Here is a 17,109-nt window from a genome sequence, read left to right on the forward strand (position 1 = left end):
GGACCTGGGCTCTTCTTAAGACCAGAGAGCCGGGGACCACACCAGCAAGAGAAAGGAGGAAAGGCGCTCAGAGGGTGTTGCCATATGAAGTAAGAAACCCAGATAACTTGGAGGGTGCTAAAGCGCCCTGGGCAGGTAGATGTCTGGCTCTTGGATAATTGTGAGATGTGAAACATTTATTTATTAGGTTTAGGTCTTTAAAACAACAAAAAGTTCCAGGAGAGCTATAATTTAGGGAAAGCCTTGTTTGTTTGTGGACTCTGGAGAATTGAGAAATTTATTATCAAATTCAAAACTTATACACTTGGGTGGGAATCTGTGTGGAATTAAATAGCTTTCTCTCCTGCTAAATAAAGTAACACATGCTCCCTGTAGAAGATCTGGAAAAATATGTACAAGTAAATGAAATTCCACTCATAGCCCATAGATAATAACTTACTATTTTGGTGACTGTATATCTGGTTTTAAAACAGACCATATATAGGAATATAAGAATAATATTTGGATGATTGAGATCATATTATGCACCATTTCGTATCTTTAAAAAAACTTATGATATGGTGAGTTTTCCCCTCATTCATTAAAAATAACCTGAAAACAGAGTTTTTGAATCATTGTGTAATATTTCCTTGTGAGCATGTCTTGTTGTTTGTTTAATTATTTTCTGGGCCAGGCGCGGTGGCTCACGCCTGTAATCCCAGCACTTTGGGAGTTCAAGGTGGGTGGATCACGAGGTCAGGAGATCGAAACCATCCTGGCCAACACGGTGAAACCCCGTCTCTGCTAAAAATACAAAAAATTAGCTGGGTGTGGTGGTGCACACCTGTAGTCCCAGCTATTCAGGAGGCTGAGGCAGGAGAATAGCTTGAACCTGGGAGGCGGAGGTTGTAGTGAGCTGAGATGGTGCCACTGCGTTCCAGCCGGGGGACAGAGCGAGACTCTGTCTCAAAAAAAAGAATCATTTTCTAACCATTGTGTTGTTCAGGACATTTCCAGTTGTTTGTTACTATAAATTCTATTGCAGTTGCCATCTTTTTACTTTAATCTTTCTTTGCATCTTTGTTGATTGACTTGGATGGAATCCTAGAAGTCAAATCAAAGGGTATGAACATTTTTTGCTTTCTTCATATATATATATAAACTATATTGCTTTCCAGAAAGGTTCATACTCCTGTCCTGGGTGTATAAGAATCCTAGGAACATTTTTTAAGTAGACAACATCTGTTTTAAGCAGTGATCGTTCCCTTTCAGCCCCTCTAGTGCCTCTGCGTCCCATCTGGGCTATGTGCTATTTTCTCAGGGTCTGGGTCCCAGCTGTCTCTTGTATATTATGAGCCTGACAAAGTCATCCGTTGCCTCAGTTCCTCAGGGTAATTTTTTTCTTGGCTTAAATCTCCACTGGTGGAATCTAAGGCATGGAAATGGGCAGTAGAGAGATATTTGGGGCTGCGATGCCTCCCAGTGCCCCCCATTTCATTCTCTGGCAGGCAGCCATTGACTCTTCCTTCTCATGAGCTGCTTCTAGTCAACTGGTGGGTGTTGGCCAGGAATCTCTCAGTTTAATTGCCATTTAACACGCTTTCTGCCACTGATTAATATACTCCATGCAAACTCACTTTCCCCGAGTTTCACTTTTATCATAAATACTTATTTTCATTTGCAGTACATATTTAAAAACTTATATTCTACTTAGAAACCTGGATCATATAAAACTTCCCACTTTTTGTTTTTCTTTTCTTTAAAATACTTTTTTTTTTTTTTTTTTTTGAGATGGAGTCTCACTCTGTCACCCAAGCTGGAGTGCTGTGGTGTGATCTTGGCTCACTGTAGCCTCCACTTCCAGGGCTCAAGCGATCCTCCTACCTCAGCCTCTTGAGTAGCTAGGACCACAGGCATGCACTACCATGCCCAGCTAATTTTGTGTTTTTGGTACAGATGAGGTTTTGCCATGTTGCCCAGCTGGTCTTCAATTCCTGGGCTCAAGCAATCCTCCCGCCTCGGCCTCCCAAAGTGCTGGGATTATAGGCGTGAGCCACCATGCCCGGCCTGAAATACATTTTAGAGGAGTTACGGGAATAATAGGAGGCTATGTCTTGGATTGGTTTGGTGTGTGTGTGTGAGAGAGAGAGAGAAGAGAGGGAGAGAGTAAGGGAGAGAGGGAGAGAAGGACAGGGAGGGAGACAGAAAGAGAGGAATTCTGTACACACATACTCTTGATTTGCTTTTAACAAAGTCCAGGAAGGTAGGTGAAATAAGAAACAAACATTTAAAAATGTTCAACCTCACTAGACGTCATTATGTATTTGAAACTACCAATAGTTTAAAATAATGAGAACATTCAATATATGTAAGATTATAGTGATGGTAACAATACATTGCTGGTTGCAACACAGATGAAATCTTTTTACAAAGCAGTTTTGTAAAAGGACTCAAGAATTACAAAAGATCATAGCCTGTGATCTCGTTGTGTTATTACTTGGAATTTATGCTCTTTCCATGTAAAAGAAGAAATAAAGCATGAAAATACAAATTTTAGCCTTATTTATAATAGTGAAAAATTGGATACAACCTCCAGTTTAATCGTAGAGAAAAGGTTATGTAAATTATAGTAAAACCAGTCCGTTAATGTTATGCAACCATTAGAAACAATGATCATAAAGACTATGTAGCAACATGGAAAATGCTCATGACATCATCTTAAGTTTTAAAAAGGCCAATTATATGGATAGGGACATGAAAAAGCATGCAAATGTGAAAGTTGTTGGCTGGAGTGATTGTTAAAGTAATTCCAGCCTTGTTATATTATGATTTTTGCACTAAACCCAGAAAACACGAGGGAGGTTTGGCTAGGGAAGATGGGGTGCTGAGTGGGTTGGATAGAGGCCCCTTCTCTTACAAATACCCTGTGTGCTTTGTTAGCTGTCTGTTGTGAAGGCCAGGAAGCTACTTGCCAGATAGTTTCACTATGGTATGAGAGCCAAGGTGAAGGGATCATCTAGAGAGAGGGGTATCTAGAGCTCTAACCTAGCATCAATACTTTCTGTCTTTTTTTTTTTTTTTGAGATGGAGTCTCGCTCTCTCACCCAGGCTGGAGTACAGTGGCCATGATCTCAGCTCATTGCAACCTCCACCTCCCAGGTTCAAGCAATTCTCCTGCCTTAGTCTCTCGAGTAGCTGGGATTATAGGTGTGCACCACCATGCCTGGCTAATTTTTGTATTTTCAGTGGAGACAGGGTTTCACCATGTTGGCCATGCTGGTTTTGAACTCCTGGACTCAAGTGCTCCACCTGCTTCGGCCTCCCAAAATGCTGGGATTACAGGTGTGAGCCACCGTGCCCGGCCCCAGCATGAACGCTTTCCATGTTGTCCCGGGAGATGAGGGCTGGGTATTGTTAGGAGTCCCACAGACTTACCTGGGAACTCCTGGGATAAACCACACTAGGTCACCCTCCACCCAATATTTTCACACTGGGGAACTCAGGGCAAGATGAAAGTTAAGGCTGGGTGTGGTGGCTCATGCCTGTAATCCCAGTACTTTGGGAGGCTTGAGGTGGGAGGATTGCCTGCGTCTAAGAGTTTGAAAACAGCTTGGGCAACACAGGGAGATCCCATCTCTACAAAGAATAAAAAAATTAGCCCTCCATGGTGGTGTGCACCTGTAGTCCCAGCTACTGGGGAGGCTGAGGCAGGAGGATTGCTTGAGCCCAGGAGTGGGAGGCTGCAGTAAGCTACGATTACACCACTGCACTCCAACCTGGGCAAAAGAGTGCAACCGGGTCTCTAAAAAATAAAAACATAAAATGAAATTTAAGATAAGTGATTTTGAACGGGCGTGGTGGCTTATGCCTGTCATCCCAGCACTTGGGGAGGCCGAGGCTGGTGGATCACCTGAGGTCAGGAGTTCAAGACCAGCCTGGCCAACATGGTGAAACCCGTCTCTACTAAAAATACAAAAATTAGCCAGATGTAGTGGCACAGGCTTGTAATCCCAGCTACTCTGGATGCTGAGGCAGGAGAATGAATCTCCTGAACCCAGTAGGTGGAGGTTGAAGTGTGCTGAGATGGCTCCACTGCACTCCAGCCTGGGCAACAAGAGCAAAACTCTGTCTCAAAAAACAAAACAAACAAACAAAAACCCCAACTATGTAACTGGCAGAGTGTTGTGAGAGTTTGAAAAGACATTTTGAAGCTTTGCCTTGGTCTTGGCTGAGGATTTGGGGGTGATCACATATATATGTACACCAAGTTGTTCCCCATCTAAGTACCAATTACTACTGGCACTCCCTTTTCTCCCCTCACTGGCTCATAGCTAGAATAGTAGAAGCTATGGATGAGGTGGCAAAGTTAACTTCCACACAGGCCTCTGTGAAGAAGAGAAAGAGCCAGAGAAGATTTGGAAGATGATGGTGACATGGCTGAAGAGGTGAGGACAGGGGATTTGGGGGCCTGGGGCAGCTCTGTGGACCCAATCTTAGCAGCTGTTGAGACAAGGAATGTACAAATGGGATCAGAATGAACCATCAGAGGATTAGGGCTCAGGACCTGAGTTCACGTTGTGTGCAGCATCTGAGTGTGCCGCTGCTGCGTGGGGCAGCTAGTTAGAGCCACATTTCTGTGTGATGCTCCGTTCTCCTGCAGCTGGTCCTTCCCCCCACCTCCCACATTCCTGATGAGCTCTGTGACTCAGCTGCTTCTCAGGACATCTAAGCAGCTGTTTTTTTCTAGGGATAGAACCACAGTCAGGAGGTGTTGTAACCTGAATGCTTATCTTCCCCTTGGGTCCGTGAGGGCCCTCTCCCACCGTGACGCCCCTGAAACAAAATTGGACTTTTGGAGCGTGCCTTCTTTAGCCCCTGACTTCAGAAAAAGACAGGCATGACCAGGCACGGTGGCTCATGCCTGTAATCCCAGCACTTTGGGAGGCTGAGGCGGGTGGCTCACCTGACGTCAGGATTTCGAGACCAGCCTGGCCAACATAGCGAAACCCCGTCTCTACTAAAAACACAAAAATTAGCTGGGTGTGGTGATGTGCACCTGTATTCCCAGCTACTTGGGAGGCTGAGGTAGGACAATCGCTTGAACCTGGGAGGCAGAGGTTGCAGTGAGCTGAGATTGCCCCACTGTACTCCAGCCTGGGCGACAGAGCGAGACTCCATCTCATCTAAGAAAAAAAAAAAAAAAAAGAAAAGAAAGAAAAAGACAGGCATGATGAATCCTGCAGGCTTAAAAGGAGAAATTTGAAAGCCAGTGTTCAGTTGGACACCATGCTTAGCGACTGGGCCCAGGACAGTTAGCTTTACTCTTCCACAGCAGCTTGTGTGTTTTCTCTGGGAGATGCCTCAGGAGTAGCGATAGTCCTTGCAGCCCCTGCAGATCTGTCTGTGACTGGTTGGGCATCAAGGCGGTTTGCCTGATTTTCCTGGGGGGCTGGCGATCACCAGCATCCTGACCAGGCAGCTCTGCACCCTTCCCGGAATGCTGATCCAACCCTTCTGGTGGGACTACTGTTCCCCCGTCACCCAGGGAGCTGCGGCTTCTCTCCAGGATATGCTCCCCTGCCCCAGCCAGCGTCAGACCGCTCCCCTTGCTGCCTTTGACCCAGTGTCTGCTGGGAGACTTCACGATCCTCCTGTGGCGTCTGTTCCTCATTACTGGCTTGTACCCATCTCTCTCCTGTTTCTGAACTCAAACTGGCTCTGTTGTGAAACTGGAGCTGGGGCGGAAGCTTTGTTCGAGGATGCAGTGGGTCTGTCCACAGGTGCCGTAATGGAAGGGATGCTGCTTTGGGCAGGGGTGTGCCTCCCCTGGCCCCTGCTGTGCTGCAACATATCCTTCTCTGCTGTATTTCTGAAACCTCCTCTGTCCACGGTTGGTCCTTCTCACTGCCTCTTTTACTGCAGCTCCTCTGACTTCTTCCTTAGCTGTGCTGTTTCACCTCTGCCCTGTTTTTCGCCTGCCTTGCTCTTTGTTCCCTCTCCTTTCACAGTGAGTAGCTGTGGGATTCCCTGACGCATCTGCCTGATGTCTGTGTCTCCAGTCCCCCTCACCTCACCTGGATCAAGGGATTCACCGGTCACTGAATCCCTTGTGTTGGTGGGGAGCATTTGTTCCTAGGGGCCGCCTCTCAGCACTGGCCCTTGTGGGGTTGGGAGGGAACACACCACGCCACCAATCGCCATCCTTACTATTAGCCTGGTCTGAATCCGCCTGATGTCAGCCTGTGCTGTGGGAGGGTGTCTCCCTCTGGGCCTGCAGTACTAGGGCCGTTGGGTCTCTGTAGCTCACCTGCTGACCCAGCATCCCCTTGTGGGGGATGGCCTGAGGCAGCTATCTCACAACTTTGTGTGGCTGTGGACAGAGGGCTTGGGCCACCAGGAGCTTCACTCTGTTGGAGTCTCTCAGGGCTCAGCAGTGGTGGGGTCTGACCTTGAAAGTCTGAAGGTCATGTGGTGCTTTGGGACCCTGGTGGGACCCCTTGTCCCATGTCGGCACTGGGTGTGTATTTCAATTGGGTGTCTCTGCTCATTGAAAGGAGCCAGGCTTTGTTGGGGAGCAGAATAGAGCTCCCACCCTTCCCTTTGGCTCTCAGAGAGGCCTAAGAAAATTGCAACAAGAACAGAGGCTGGCTGGCTTGAAGGTGTGGCTCATCCCACGTTACCAGAGAGACTATTCTGGAGTCGGGGATAGTGCTCATGGGCTGGGACTTTCTTCTTCTTTCTTCTCCTTTTTCTTCTTTCTTCCTTTCTTCTTCTTCTGACAGGGTCTCACTCTGTCATCCAGGCTGGAGGGCAGTGGCGCTCTCATGGTTCCCTGCAGCCTCAAATTCCTGAGCTCAAGCGATTCTCCTACCTCAGCCTCCTGAGCAGCTGGGACTACAGGCACGCCACCATGCCTGGCTAATTTTTTAATTTTTTTGTGGAGACAAGGTCTCGCTATGTTGCCCAGGTTGGTTTCAAACTCCTGGCCTCAAGTGATCCTCCCACCTTGGCCTCCCAAAGTGCTGGGATTACAGTTGTGAGCCACTGCACCCAGCCTGGGACTTTGTTCTGATGCCTCATTCTTTCCATTATAAGGGGCTTTATGGGTAACCGTGTTAGGCTGCTCAGGCCATCATAACCAAGGACCACAGTCTGGATGGCTTAAACAACAGAAGTTCATTTTCTCACAGATCTGGAGGCTGAAAGTCCAACGTCAAGGTGTTAACAGGGTTGGTTTCTTCTGAGGGCCGTGAGGAAAAGATCTGTCCAGGGCCTGCGCCTTGGCTTGTGGATGGCTGTCACCTCCCTGTGTCTTCACAGGGTCTTTCCTCTTCTTATAGAGACATCAGTCATAGTGGATTAGGGCCCATGCTAATGACATCATGCTAACTCAGTCACCCCTTTAAAGACCCTGTCTCCAAATACAGCCACATTTTGAAGGCCTTGGGGTTAGGACTTCAACATACGAATTTTGAGAGGACATGATTCACCCCATAACAGTGACAGTGGAGTGATGTAAGATGCTGGGCCAGGGCTGTGACCCTACCGCAAGACCCCAGAAACCCCTTGCATTTTAATCTCCTGGTATCTTCATGGAGCTGGAGAGGCTGTCCTTTGTGACTTAATTCCTGGCAGAAATTTAGAAAAACTTTTTTATGTTTAACTTTTGTGGATACATAGTAGGTGTATATATTTATGGGGTACCTGAGATGTTTTGATACAGGCTTGCAGCATGTAACAGTCACTTCATGGAAGATGGGGTATTCATCCCCTCAAGCATTTATCCTTTGTGTTACAAACTGTTCAGTTATACTATTTTATTTTATTTAGACAGAGTTTCACTCTTGTTGCCCAGGCTGGAGTACAATGGCGCGATCTTGGCTCACTGCAACCTCCACCTCCTGGGTTCAAGAGATTCTCCTACCTCAGCCTCTCGAGTAGCTGAGATTACAGGCATGCGCCACCACAACTGGCTAATGTTTTGTATTTTTAGTAGAGACGGAGTTTCACCATGTTGGCCAGGCTGGTCTTGAACTCCTGACCTCAATTGATCCACCCAAATCCCAAAGTGCTGGGATTACTGGCATGAGCCACCACTCCCAGCCTCTTTTAATTATTTTAAAATGTACAATTAAATTATTATTGACTATAGTTACCCTGTTGTACTATCAAATAGTAGGTCTTACTCATTCTTTCTAACTATTTTTTGTACCCATTAACCATCCCCACTTCCCCCCAGCCCCTCACTACCCTTCCCAGCCTCTGGTAACCACCCTTCTACTCTCTATCTCCATGAGTTCAATTGATTTGATTTTTAGATCCCATAAGTGAGTGATGTCTGTCTTTCTGTGGCTGGCTAATTTCACACTTAACATAATGATCCCCAGTTCCATCCATGTTGTTGCAAATGATAGGATCTTATTCTTCTTTATGGCTGAATAGTACTCCATTGTGTATATATGCCACATTTTCTTTATCCATTTATCTGTTGACGGTCCCCAAGCTGCTTCCACATCTTGGCGATTGAGAACAGAGCTGCAACAAACATAGGAGTGCAGATATACCTCTTCAACAGACTGATTTCCTTTTTTTGGGTGTATACCCAGCAGTGGGATTGCTGGATCTTATGGTAGATCTATTTTTAGTTTTTTGAGGAACCTCCAAACTGTTCTCCGTAGTGGTTGTACTAATTTATATTCCCACCAACACCATACAAGGGTTCCCTTTTCTCCACTTCCTCACCAGCATTTGTTGTTGCCTGTCTTTTGGATAAAAGCCATTTTAACTGGGGTGAGGTGATATCCCATTGCAGTTTTGATTTGCATTTCTCTGATGATCAGTGATGTCAAGCACCTTTTCATGTGCCTGTTTGCCATTTGTATGTGTTTTTCTTGAGAAATGTCTATTCAAATCTTTTGTCCATTTTAAAGTCAGATTATTATATTTTTTTTCCTATAGAGTTGTTTGAGTTCTTTATATATTCTAGTTATTAGTCCCTTGTCAGATGGGTAATTTGCCGATTTTTCTCCCATTCTGTGGGTTTTCACTTCACTTTGTTGATTGTTTCCCTTGCCGTGCAGAAGCTTTTTAACTTGATGTGATCCCGCCTGTCCATGTTTGCTTTGGTTGCCCGTGCTTGTGGGGTATTGTTCAAGAGCCTGGCAGAATTTTATTCAAATGTTTGAATTGGAGCTTACATCCTTTCTGAGATCATTTCTTCCATGTATAAAATTGAGTTGCAAGCCACTTTACAAGGTTTTGTGCAGAGCGACGATAATAGCTACCGTTCAGGAAGTGCTTACTGTATAACTAGCACTTAATTCTCAGCCCAAGCCTTATGAGGTGCACTATTATTAACCCCATTTTACAGATGCAGAAGCTGAGGCACACGCAGGTTAAATAATTGGTGGTCATACAATTAACAAGTATCCAGAACTGGAATTTGAATGCAGGCCCCTGATCTAAAGTTTGAGCTTTGTAAAGTGCCCAGTGCTAACCTGCGCACATAGAGCCTTGGAAAAGTGAGTTGAATACGTGTAAATGGATTTTTAGGGGTGCTTAACATTGGGAGAGGTTTCCAGGGTCTGGAGTGGAACATTTGGTGCCCCCACAGAAGGAAGTTGGTGAGAGAGTCTCAGCCCAGCTTCCTGGAAAGATTCCTGCAGGTCCTGAGGCAGAGCTGCTTCATCTTCCTTCTCATCAGCACCTCCCTCCTGTGCGCAGGGTGATGAGAGCAGAGCCCAGGAATGCCTTATGTGGATCGGCAGAACCGAATCTGTGGGTTTCTGGACATCGAGGAGCATGAGAACAGCGGCAAGTTTCTGCGGAGGTACTTCATTCTGGACACCCAGGCTAACTGCCTCCTCTGGTATATGGACAACCCCCAGGTGAGAGGGTCAGTGGGAAGGGGCGGGGCGACTTGGGTGCCCCTCACTGCTGGGGAGGAATGCGCACGGGGTTAGCCTCCAGGCCTACGCTCATGAGCAACACAACCTGCTCATCAGCAGGGAGGGGACAACCCCACAACACACACACACACACACACACACACACACAAACACCCTCGGGCTGGCACAAGCCCCACTTATCTTCNACACACCAGACACATACCATACACACATACACACACATGCACACACACCCCATACACACACCACACACACACACAACCCATAAACACACACCACACATCATACACACGCCCACACATGCACACATACCCCATACACACACACTGCACACACATACACAACCCATACACACACCACACACACAGAGACACACAGACCATACACACACCCCCATACTCACACCCCCACACACACCACACACACCACACATGCATGTACCCCATACACAGACACACACATGCACACACACAGACACACACCATACACACACACATACACGCACATACCATACACACCCACCCCCCTACACACACACAGAAAACCATCTCAGATCTTAGTTTGGAGAGAAGGATGCTCTCCTGACCCTGGCATCTGGTGTCTGCTCTCACACCAGCCAGGATCTGCCAGTGAGATCCAAGTCCTGGATCCAGGCTCCAAGGCATGGCTTGCTTTCTGTCACTTCTCTCCAGGGCTGTGGCCTCTGGCTGCTCCTGCTCTTCCAGTCTGGGGGCCCCACCCCAGCAGAGAATGTGACCTGGTTCCCTGAGCTGGACACACGTTGGATTTCTTTGGTCTCCTGACTCAGGAAGTCCTAGAATCCTGGATTGGAGGTGCCTTTGGTGGTCACCCAGTTTTGTTTACTTGTGGTCTAGATGAGAAGAGAGCCTCAGACACTGCACTGGATGTAGGCAGGAACATGGTCAGAATTAGGTGACTTGCTCAGCATCTTGTGGAGGTCAGGCACAAAGATGGAGGCCACCTACCTTTGGCTGCTATGTCTGGGAGTCCCTGGAGTCACCACTGCTCTGGGAACAAGTTGCTTCACCCTGATTTGGGATCTCAAGGCTTTTCTTATTCTGGCCCTGAGTGCTGTTAGCTCTTTCCTTCCCCCACCCTTGAGTGATTTGGTAGAATGAACCTGCAAACGCTGACATGGCCTCTGAACAGCAAGGTCACAGGTCATGGCTGTGTTGGGATGAAGAAGGGTGTGGGGTCTGGAATTTGGCTCTAGTTCTGGGGTTTGGGAAGAGGAAATTCTGAATGTCCCTGGGGTGGAGTTATGCTTTAAGATGCGATGTAGAAAACGATTTATGTGAATCTCTAGGCCACTATCCAGGGACTAATCATCTAGTGGTCTTGGGCATTTGTCTTCAAGATTTGATGGCCAAGAGAAAAACAGTATCGATGCGGAAAACATACTCAGAAAGTAAGCTGCTGCTAATTGCCTTCTCCAGGAAGGATTAACCCTAAGTAGAACTGAGCCCCGTGTGGCACCCTGCAGCCCTGAGAAACCTGCTGCTTACTTTCATTTGAAGTGCCTACTATTCAGAATGAACCCTTCCTCGGCACACTGTGACACCTTCAACTCAGCCTGGAATGCTGCTGTTTGTCATGCAATGGGCCTGGTTTGCCTTCAGACCCTGCGATACCATTTTCCCTTCCTTTGCTCTTTTTTTTTTTCTTTTCTTTGAGACAGAGTCTTGTTCTGTCACCCAGGCTGGAGTGCAGTGGCACTATCTCGGCTCACTGAAACCTCTACCTCCCGGATTCAAGTGATTCTCCTGCCTCAGCCTCTTTAGTAGCTGGGATTACTGGCACGTACCACCATGCCCGACTAATTTTTGGTACTTATTTATTTATTTATTTATTTTTTTGAGACAGAGTCTCGCTTTGTTGCCCAGGCTGGAGTGCAGTGGTGCTATCTCGGCTCACTGCAAGCTCCGCCTCCCGAGTTCACACCATTCTTCTGCCTCAGCCTCCCAAGTAGCTGGGACTACAGGCGCCCGCCACCATGCCCGGCTAATTTTTTGTACTTTTTTAGTAGAGATGGGGTTTCACTGTGTTAGCCAGGATGGTCTCCATCTCCTGACCTCGTGATCTGCCTTCCTCAGCCTTCCAAAGTGAGCCATTTTGTTATTTTTAGTAGAGACAAGGTTTTACTGTGTTGGCCAGGCTGGTCTTGAACGCCTGACCTCAAGTGATCTGCCTGCTTTGACCTCCCAAAGTGCTGAGATTACAGGCGTGAGCCACTATGCCTAGCTTTTTTTGTTTTTTTTTTTCAATTTGAGATCTTACTCTGTTGCCCAGGCTGGAGTGCAGTGATGCAATCATAGCTCAAACTCCTGGGCTCAAGTGATCCTCCCACCTCAGCCTCCCAAGTAGCTGGGGCTGCAGATGTGCGCCACCACACTGGGCTAATTATTTTTATTTTTTGTACAGATGGAGGGTCTCACTTTATTGACCAGGCTGGTCTCGAACTCCTGGTTTCTTTTTTTTTTTTCTTTTCTTTTGAGACAGAGTTTCACTTTTGTCACTCAGTCTAGAGTGCAGTGGTGCGATCTGGGCTCACTGCAACCTCCATCTCTGGGTTCCTCCTGAGTAGCTGGAATCACAGGCACGTGCCACCATGCCTGGCCAATTTTTGTATTTTTTTTTTTTTTGAAATGGAGTTTTGCTCTTGTTGCCCACGCTGGAGTGCAATGGTACGATCTCAGCTCACTGCAACCTCTGCCTCCCGAGTTCAAGTGATTCTCCTGTCTCAGCCTCTTGAGTAGCTGGGATTGCAGGCGCTCGCTGCTACGCCCAACTAATTTTTGTATTTTTAGTAGAGATGGGGTTTCATCATATTGGTCAGGCTGGTCTCAAACTCCTGACCTCAGGTGATCCACCTGCCTCTTCCTCCCAGAGTGCTGGGATTACAGGCATGAGCCACCACGCCTGGCCTGAACTCTTGGTTTCAAGCGATGCTCCTGCTTTGGCCGGAGTTAAGTCTTTGTTGCCAGTAGACTTGGCTTTGGGCACACCAGAGATGAACCCTGAGTGACTTACGGGTCTTCACATTCTCTCTGCATTCTCCTTTGTGTACTTCCTCCCACTCACCTGCTGTGTTAGCGCAAGTCATTCGAATGGATTTTTGTTTTGATTTACCTGCTTCACGCCATGCTTCCCCACTAGGGCTGTGCTTTACCCAAATTGACTTGCTTGGGGAATCCTATCTGGCTGTTGCCAGCTGCTCCCTGAAGAGTTGGATCTTTCTTCATACCCTGGATCACAGACTGAGAGTTGTGCTGTCAGTGGCAGATCACCCAGGACCACAGTGGCACCATCTTGGAACTTGAAAATTGGCAGTTGTCAGGATTCCCCTCACTCTGATTTGTTACTGGGGCCCAGAACCTGTGCTAAGCCTAGACGCTGTGCCTCAGGCTGCTTTCTAGGCTGTCTGGGGTCAGCCTCTGCAGCAGGTTCCCCCGGCCCAGGGCAGGCTCTTACTCTTTCCTGCCAGTTGAGCTCTGAGGGTGTTTTGTGGCAGAACCGTCTTTGAGTTTGAATGACCAGGTAGAACTCACTAGTGGCCCACTGCCGAGGATTCTTTATGTTTTCCCAGGAAGCAGTAGAGCTCACCTGGCTTGACATATTCTTGAAAAAGGAGTCTTGCTGTGATACAGAAATAATTCAGGACATTTTACTTCTTCCGTGGTTGGGTTAGTTGTTTGTTGTGTGAACGGCCAAACAGCCACTCCACGTTTAAGCGTGGATGTTTCAGATAAGTTATAAATGGTATTAGTGAGCATTTATTACTGTGTGCCAAGCACATTTCATTGGGTTTTTATTTCATTCTGACAACAAGTTTAATTGGTAGTTATTATTGCCCTCATTCTGAAGATGAGGTGGTTGAGGCTGACAGGGGAAGAATTTACCTGTGGTTACATAATAAAAAAGTAGCACAGCTGGGACTCTAACCCTGACAGTCTAACTGTAGTACCCCTGCCATTATTGCTGATAATGAGATAAGCACAAGGGTGACTGGGAGGATGGAGAGCCTGCAAAGGTAGTTACTGGTTAAGAAAGAGAAACCTGAGGACTCTCGGGGCTGGGAAGTCCTAGAAGGTAGGGTACTCGTGTGGCTTAGTTTTTGATCATAGTGTCCAGGATTTGATGAATATGTATTCATTAAATGAATGAATGAACAAACTAAAGAGGGCCAGAGAAGGAAGTGGCCAGAAGTCAGGTCCTTGGGGAATGTGGAGTGCCCAACATTGCTTTCCTGGGGTTGGGGACAGGGCCAAAATGGAATGGAAGCTCTGCAGAGAGGGACATCCTGGGGATTTTGGTCCATTGCTATGAAGAGAGGCATTGACAACTGTGTGTGGTCGTTGAACATCTTTATTTGATAGGGAAAAGGAGATCCCTGCTATGTTTTCTTAATTATTTAATAGGTAGTAATAAGCAGAAGATTTTCGGACCCAGGTCTCCTGTCTTTGTGTGTTGAAGCCACCTGGTAGGTGGTATTCACTGAACCTGAATCTGTTACTGCTGCTGCTACTGCTGTTGCTACTGCTGTTATTACTCACTGCAGCTTATACTTACTAAGTGGTTGCCATGTACGAGCCGTGGTGTGAAGTGCTTTTACATGTGTTACCCCATCGAACCTCTCCATAATCCTGGGGCCTAGGGTCCGTTGTCACTCTGCTCATGGTTGTGCAGGTGGTAAATGCAGCATTGGAGCCAGATCCATCGACTCGAGCGTGCAACCTCCCCTTTGTCTGCCTCCCTCCTTCCACTGACCTCTGTGCTCAGCCCTGTGCAAGGTCCTGTAGATGATGTGGAAAATGAATTCAATGAGGCTTTTGCCACCAGGAAGCTTCAGGGTTAGTTGGGGAGAGGAAAACAACACACACAAAACTGTGGTGCTAATAATCCTGGCATATCATGTAACAGGGTAGCATATCATTAAGTGCCAGTGCCAATGCCCGGATGCCAATATTTAGGTTGAAGGAGAGGGGGTTGCCATTTTCCTTTGCTGCCACCCATAAGGGAAAGAGGTGGCATGTCATATGGAAAGTTCTCAGGCTGGGAAGATAAGAGATCAAGGTTGCAATCGTGGCTCTGCCACTAAGTTGATTTACATCCTAGGCAAGTCATTTATCCTGTGGAGTATGGGCACTCTAGGTGGTCCTTTCACCACCACACCTGGCTAATTTTTATATTTTTAGTAGAGATGGGGTTTCACCATGTTGGTCAGGCTGGTCTCGAACTCCTGACCTTGAATGATCCCACCACCTTGGCCTCCCAAAGTGCTGGGATTACAGGCATGAGCTACCGTGCCCAGCCTCTAGGGGATCCTTAATGTGCCTTTTATCCCTTCATTTCCTGAGAATAGAAGGAGATCCTGGAGTTCAACAGCATTATTAACACATATTTACTAAATTTATTCAATGTGCCAGATGCTGATCTAAATACTGTGGCTACATCAGTGAACAGGACAGTCTTTGCCTTCATAGAGTTTATATTGTCTTCAGGGAAATAGACAATTGGGGTGGGGAGAGCTGGGGGCTCCCTTTGTAGAGAAGGTGTCACTAGATCCAGATGTTGAAGAGTGTGTGAGGTTCATTTTTGCTATACATTATTCATGTTTGCAGAGTATTTTGTGGGTTTTCACTTACTTTTTAAAATTTTTTTTTATTTATTTTTTAAAGACAGAGTCTCACTCTGTTGCTGAGGATCCAGTGCAGTGGCATGATCTCAGCTCACTGCAACCTCCGCCTCCCAGCTACAAGAAATTCTCATGCCTCAGCCTCCCGAGTAGCTGGGTTTACAGGGCCTGCGCCACCATGCCCAGCTAGTTTTTGTATTTTATTAGAGATGGGGTGTCACTACGTTGGCTAGGCTGGTCTCAAACTCCTGACGTCAGGCGATCCACCCACCTTGGCATCCAAAGTGCTGGGTTACAGGTGTGAGCCACTATGCCCGGCCCGGTTTTCATTTCCAAGATGTCCTTTGGTTGTTATACCCACTCTGCCCCAAACAGAGATGAAGAGAAGGAGGGTGTTCTAAGTTGGGGAAACAGCAGTCATTGTGGGGCAGAGGTGAGCTCGCTTGGTTGGAGGGGCATTTAAGGTCATCAATCAGCGTCCCCAGAAGAAGACCCTGAGACTAGGAGTCAGGCGCTGAGACAAGATCTGTCAGGAAGTTCTTTATTGAGGAAATGTTCCCGCGGGGACTATGAAGAGAGCTGGGGAAGGAGTACAGGGAAGGGAGGAGGCCAGCTCAGGTGGAGGGTGTGAACTCGGGTGGAAGTCTGAGCAAGGGATGGTTTCACTGTGGGCCTGCAGGAGCGCTGGGGTGAGTCATTCCTCAGTTTTGTCTCAGGGAGCTGGGCTTTCATGTGCCTGCACCGGGCAGTAACTGGCTCCAGCTCTGCACATGTGGGCAGAACGGCTTCCAGCAGCCCAGAGGTAGTTCTCTGAAGCAGAGCTGTGGATGCAGGCCATGGAAGGCACAGCCAAATGGCAAAAAGAGATGGAGGGAATTTGGGAGGCCAGCGGCAATGTCTGCTAGATGGGCATACGGTAGGGGCGTGTTGGGGATCAAAACACAGCATGGGCCAGGTGCATCCTTGAATGTCTGGCAGAATTTAGAATCAGTGTGATTAAGTAACGAATCAAGGCTTCTCATACAGGCAGTGGTGACTCTAAACTGATATAGAACAAAAACCCATTAGCTAAAAAGGACCCATCTAAATGGAAAGTCTCAGTATTATTGATTATGGACACTAATTTGGCTAATGCATTTAAAAATCAATATGTTGACATATCAAGCAAACATTTTTTTAAATTATAGTGAGGACATTCAGCATGAGATCTACCCTTTTAACAAAAGTTTAAATGCATGATACCATATTGTTGACTGTAGGCATGATGTTATACAGCCAGTCTCCCCACTCTAGAACTTCTTCATCTTGCATGCAATCAGATAATTCTTGAACAGAAACAAATGCTGGCTTGATTTTCCTTAAAATATTACTACAATATTATGACACTAGCACTTGTATTTGAATTTCACATTGGTTCCCGTCATGACAGAGGAGATGAAATTCCTTAGGGCCGCCCTACTCTAGTACAACAATCTGCAGAGTAACCATGTTTTAGTTGCAGAGTATTGCTTATAGTCCCCCCGCTTTCTAATGTCCATTTGGCTAAGTAATTGCAAGACTAAATTA

The 17,109-nt window shown here is 46.9% G+C and overlaps 1 protein-coding gene across 1 annotated transcript in view; it reads left to right on the forward strand.

Moving 5' to 3' along the window:
- The window catches only part of PLEKHA2 (pleckstrin homology domain containing A2), a 71,714-nt gene that overhangs the window by 6,898 nt on the left and 47,707 nt on the right, over nt 1-17,109 (forward strand). The window contains exon 2 of the mRNA XM_025393703.1: nt 9,703-9,866. Within this exon, the coding sequence (XP_025249488.1) occupies nt 9,726-9,866 (141 nt within the window). The 5' untranslated portion in view covers nt 9,703-9,725. The remainder of the gene's footprint in view (nt 1-9,702; nt 9,867-17,109) is intronic.

This window comes from Theropithecus gelada, chromosome 8 (assembly GCF_003255815.1).
Source record: "Theropithecus gelada isolate Dixy chromosome 8, Tgel_1.0, whole genome shotgun sequence".
In the NCBI taxonomy this organism is placed as follows: domain Eukaryota; kingdom Metazoa; phylum Chordata; class Mammalia; order Primates; family Cercopithecidae; genus Theropithecus; species Theropithecus gelada.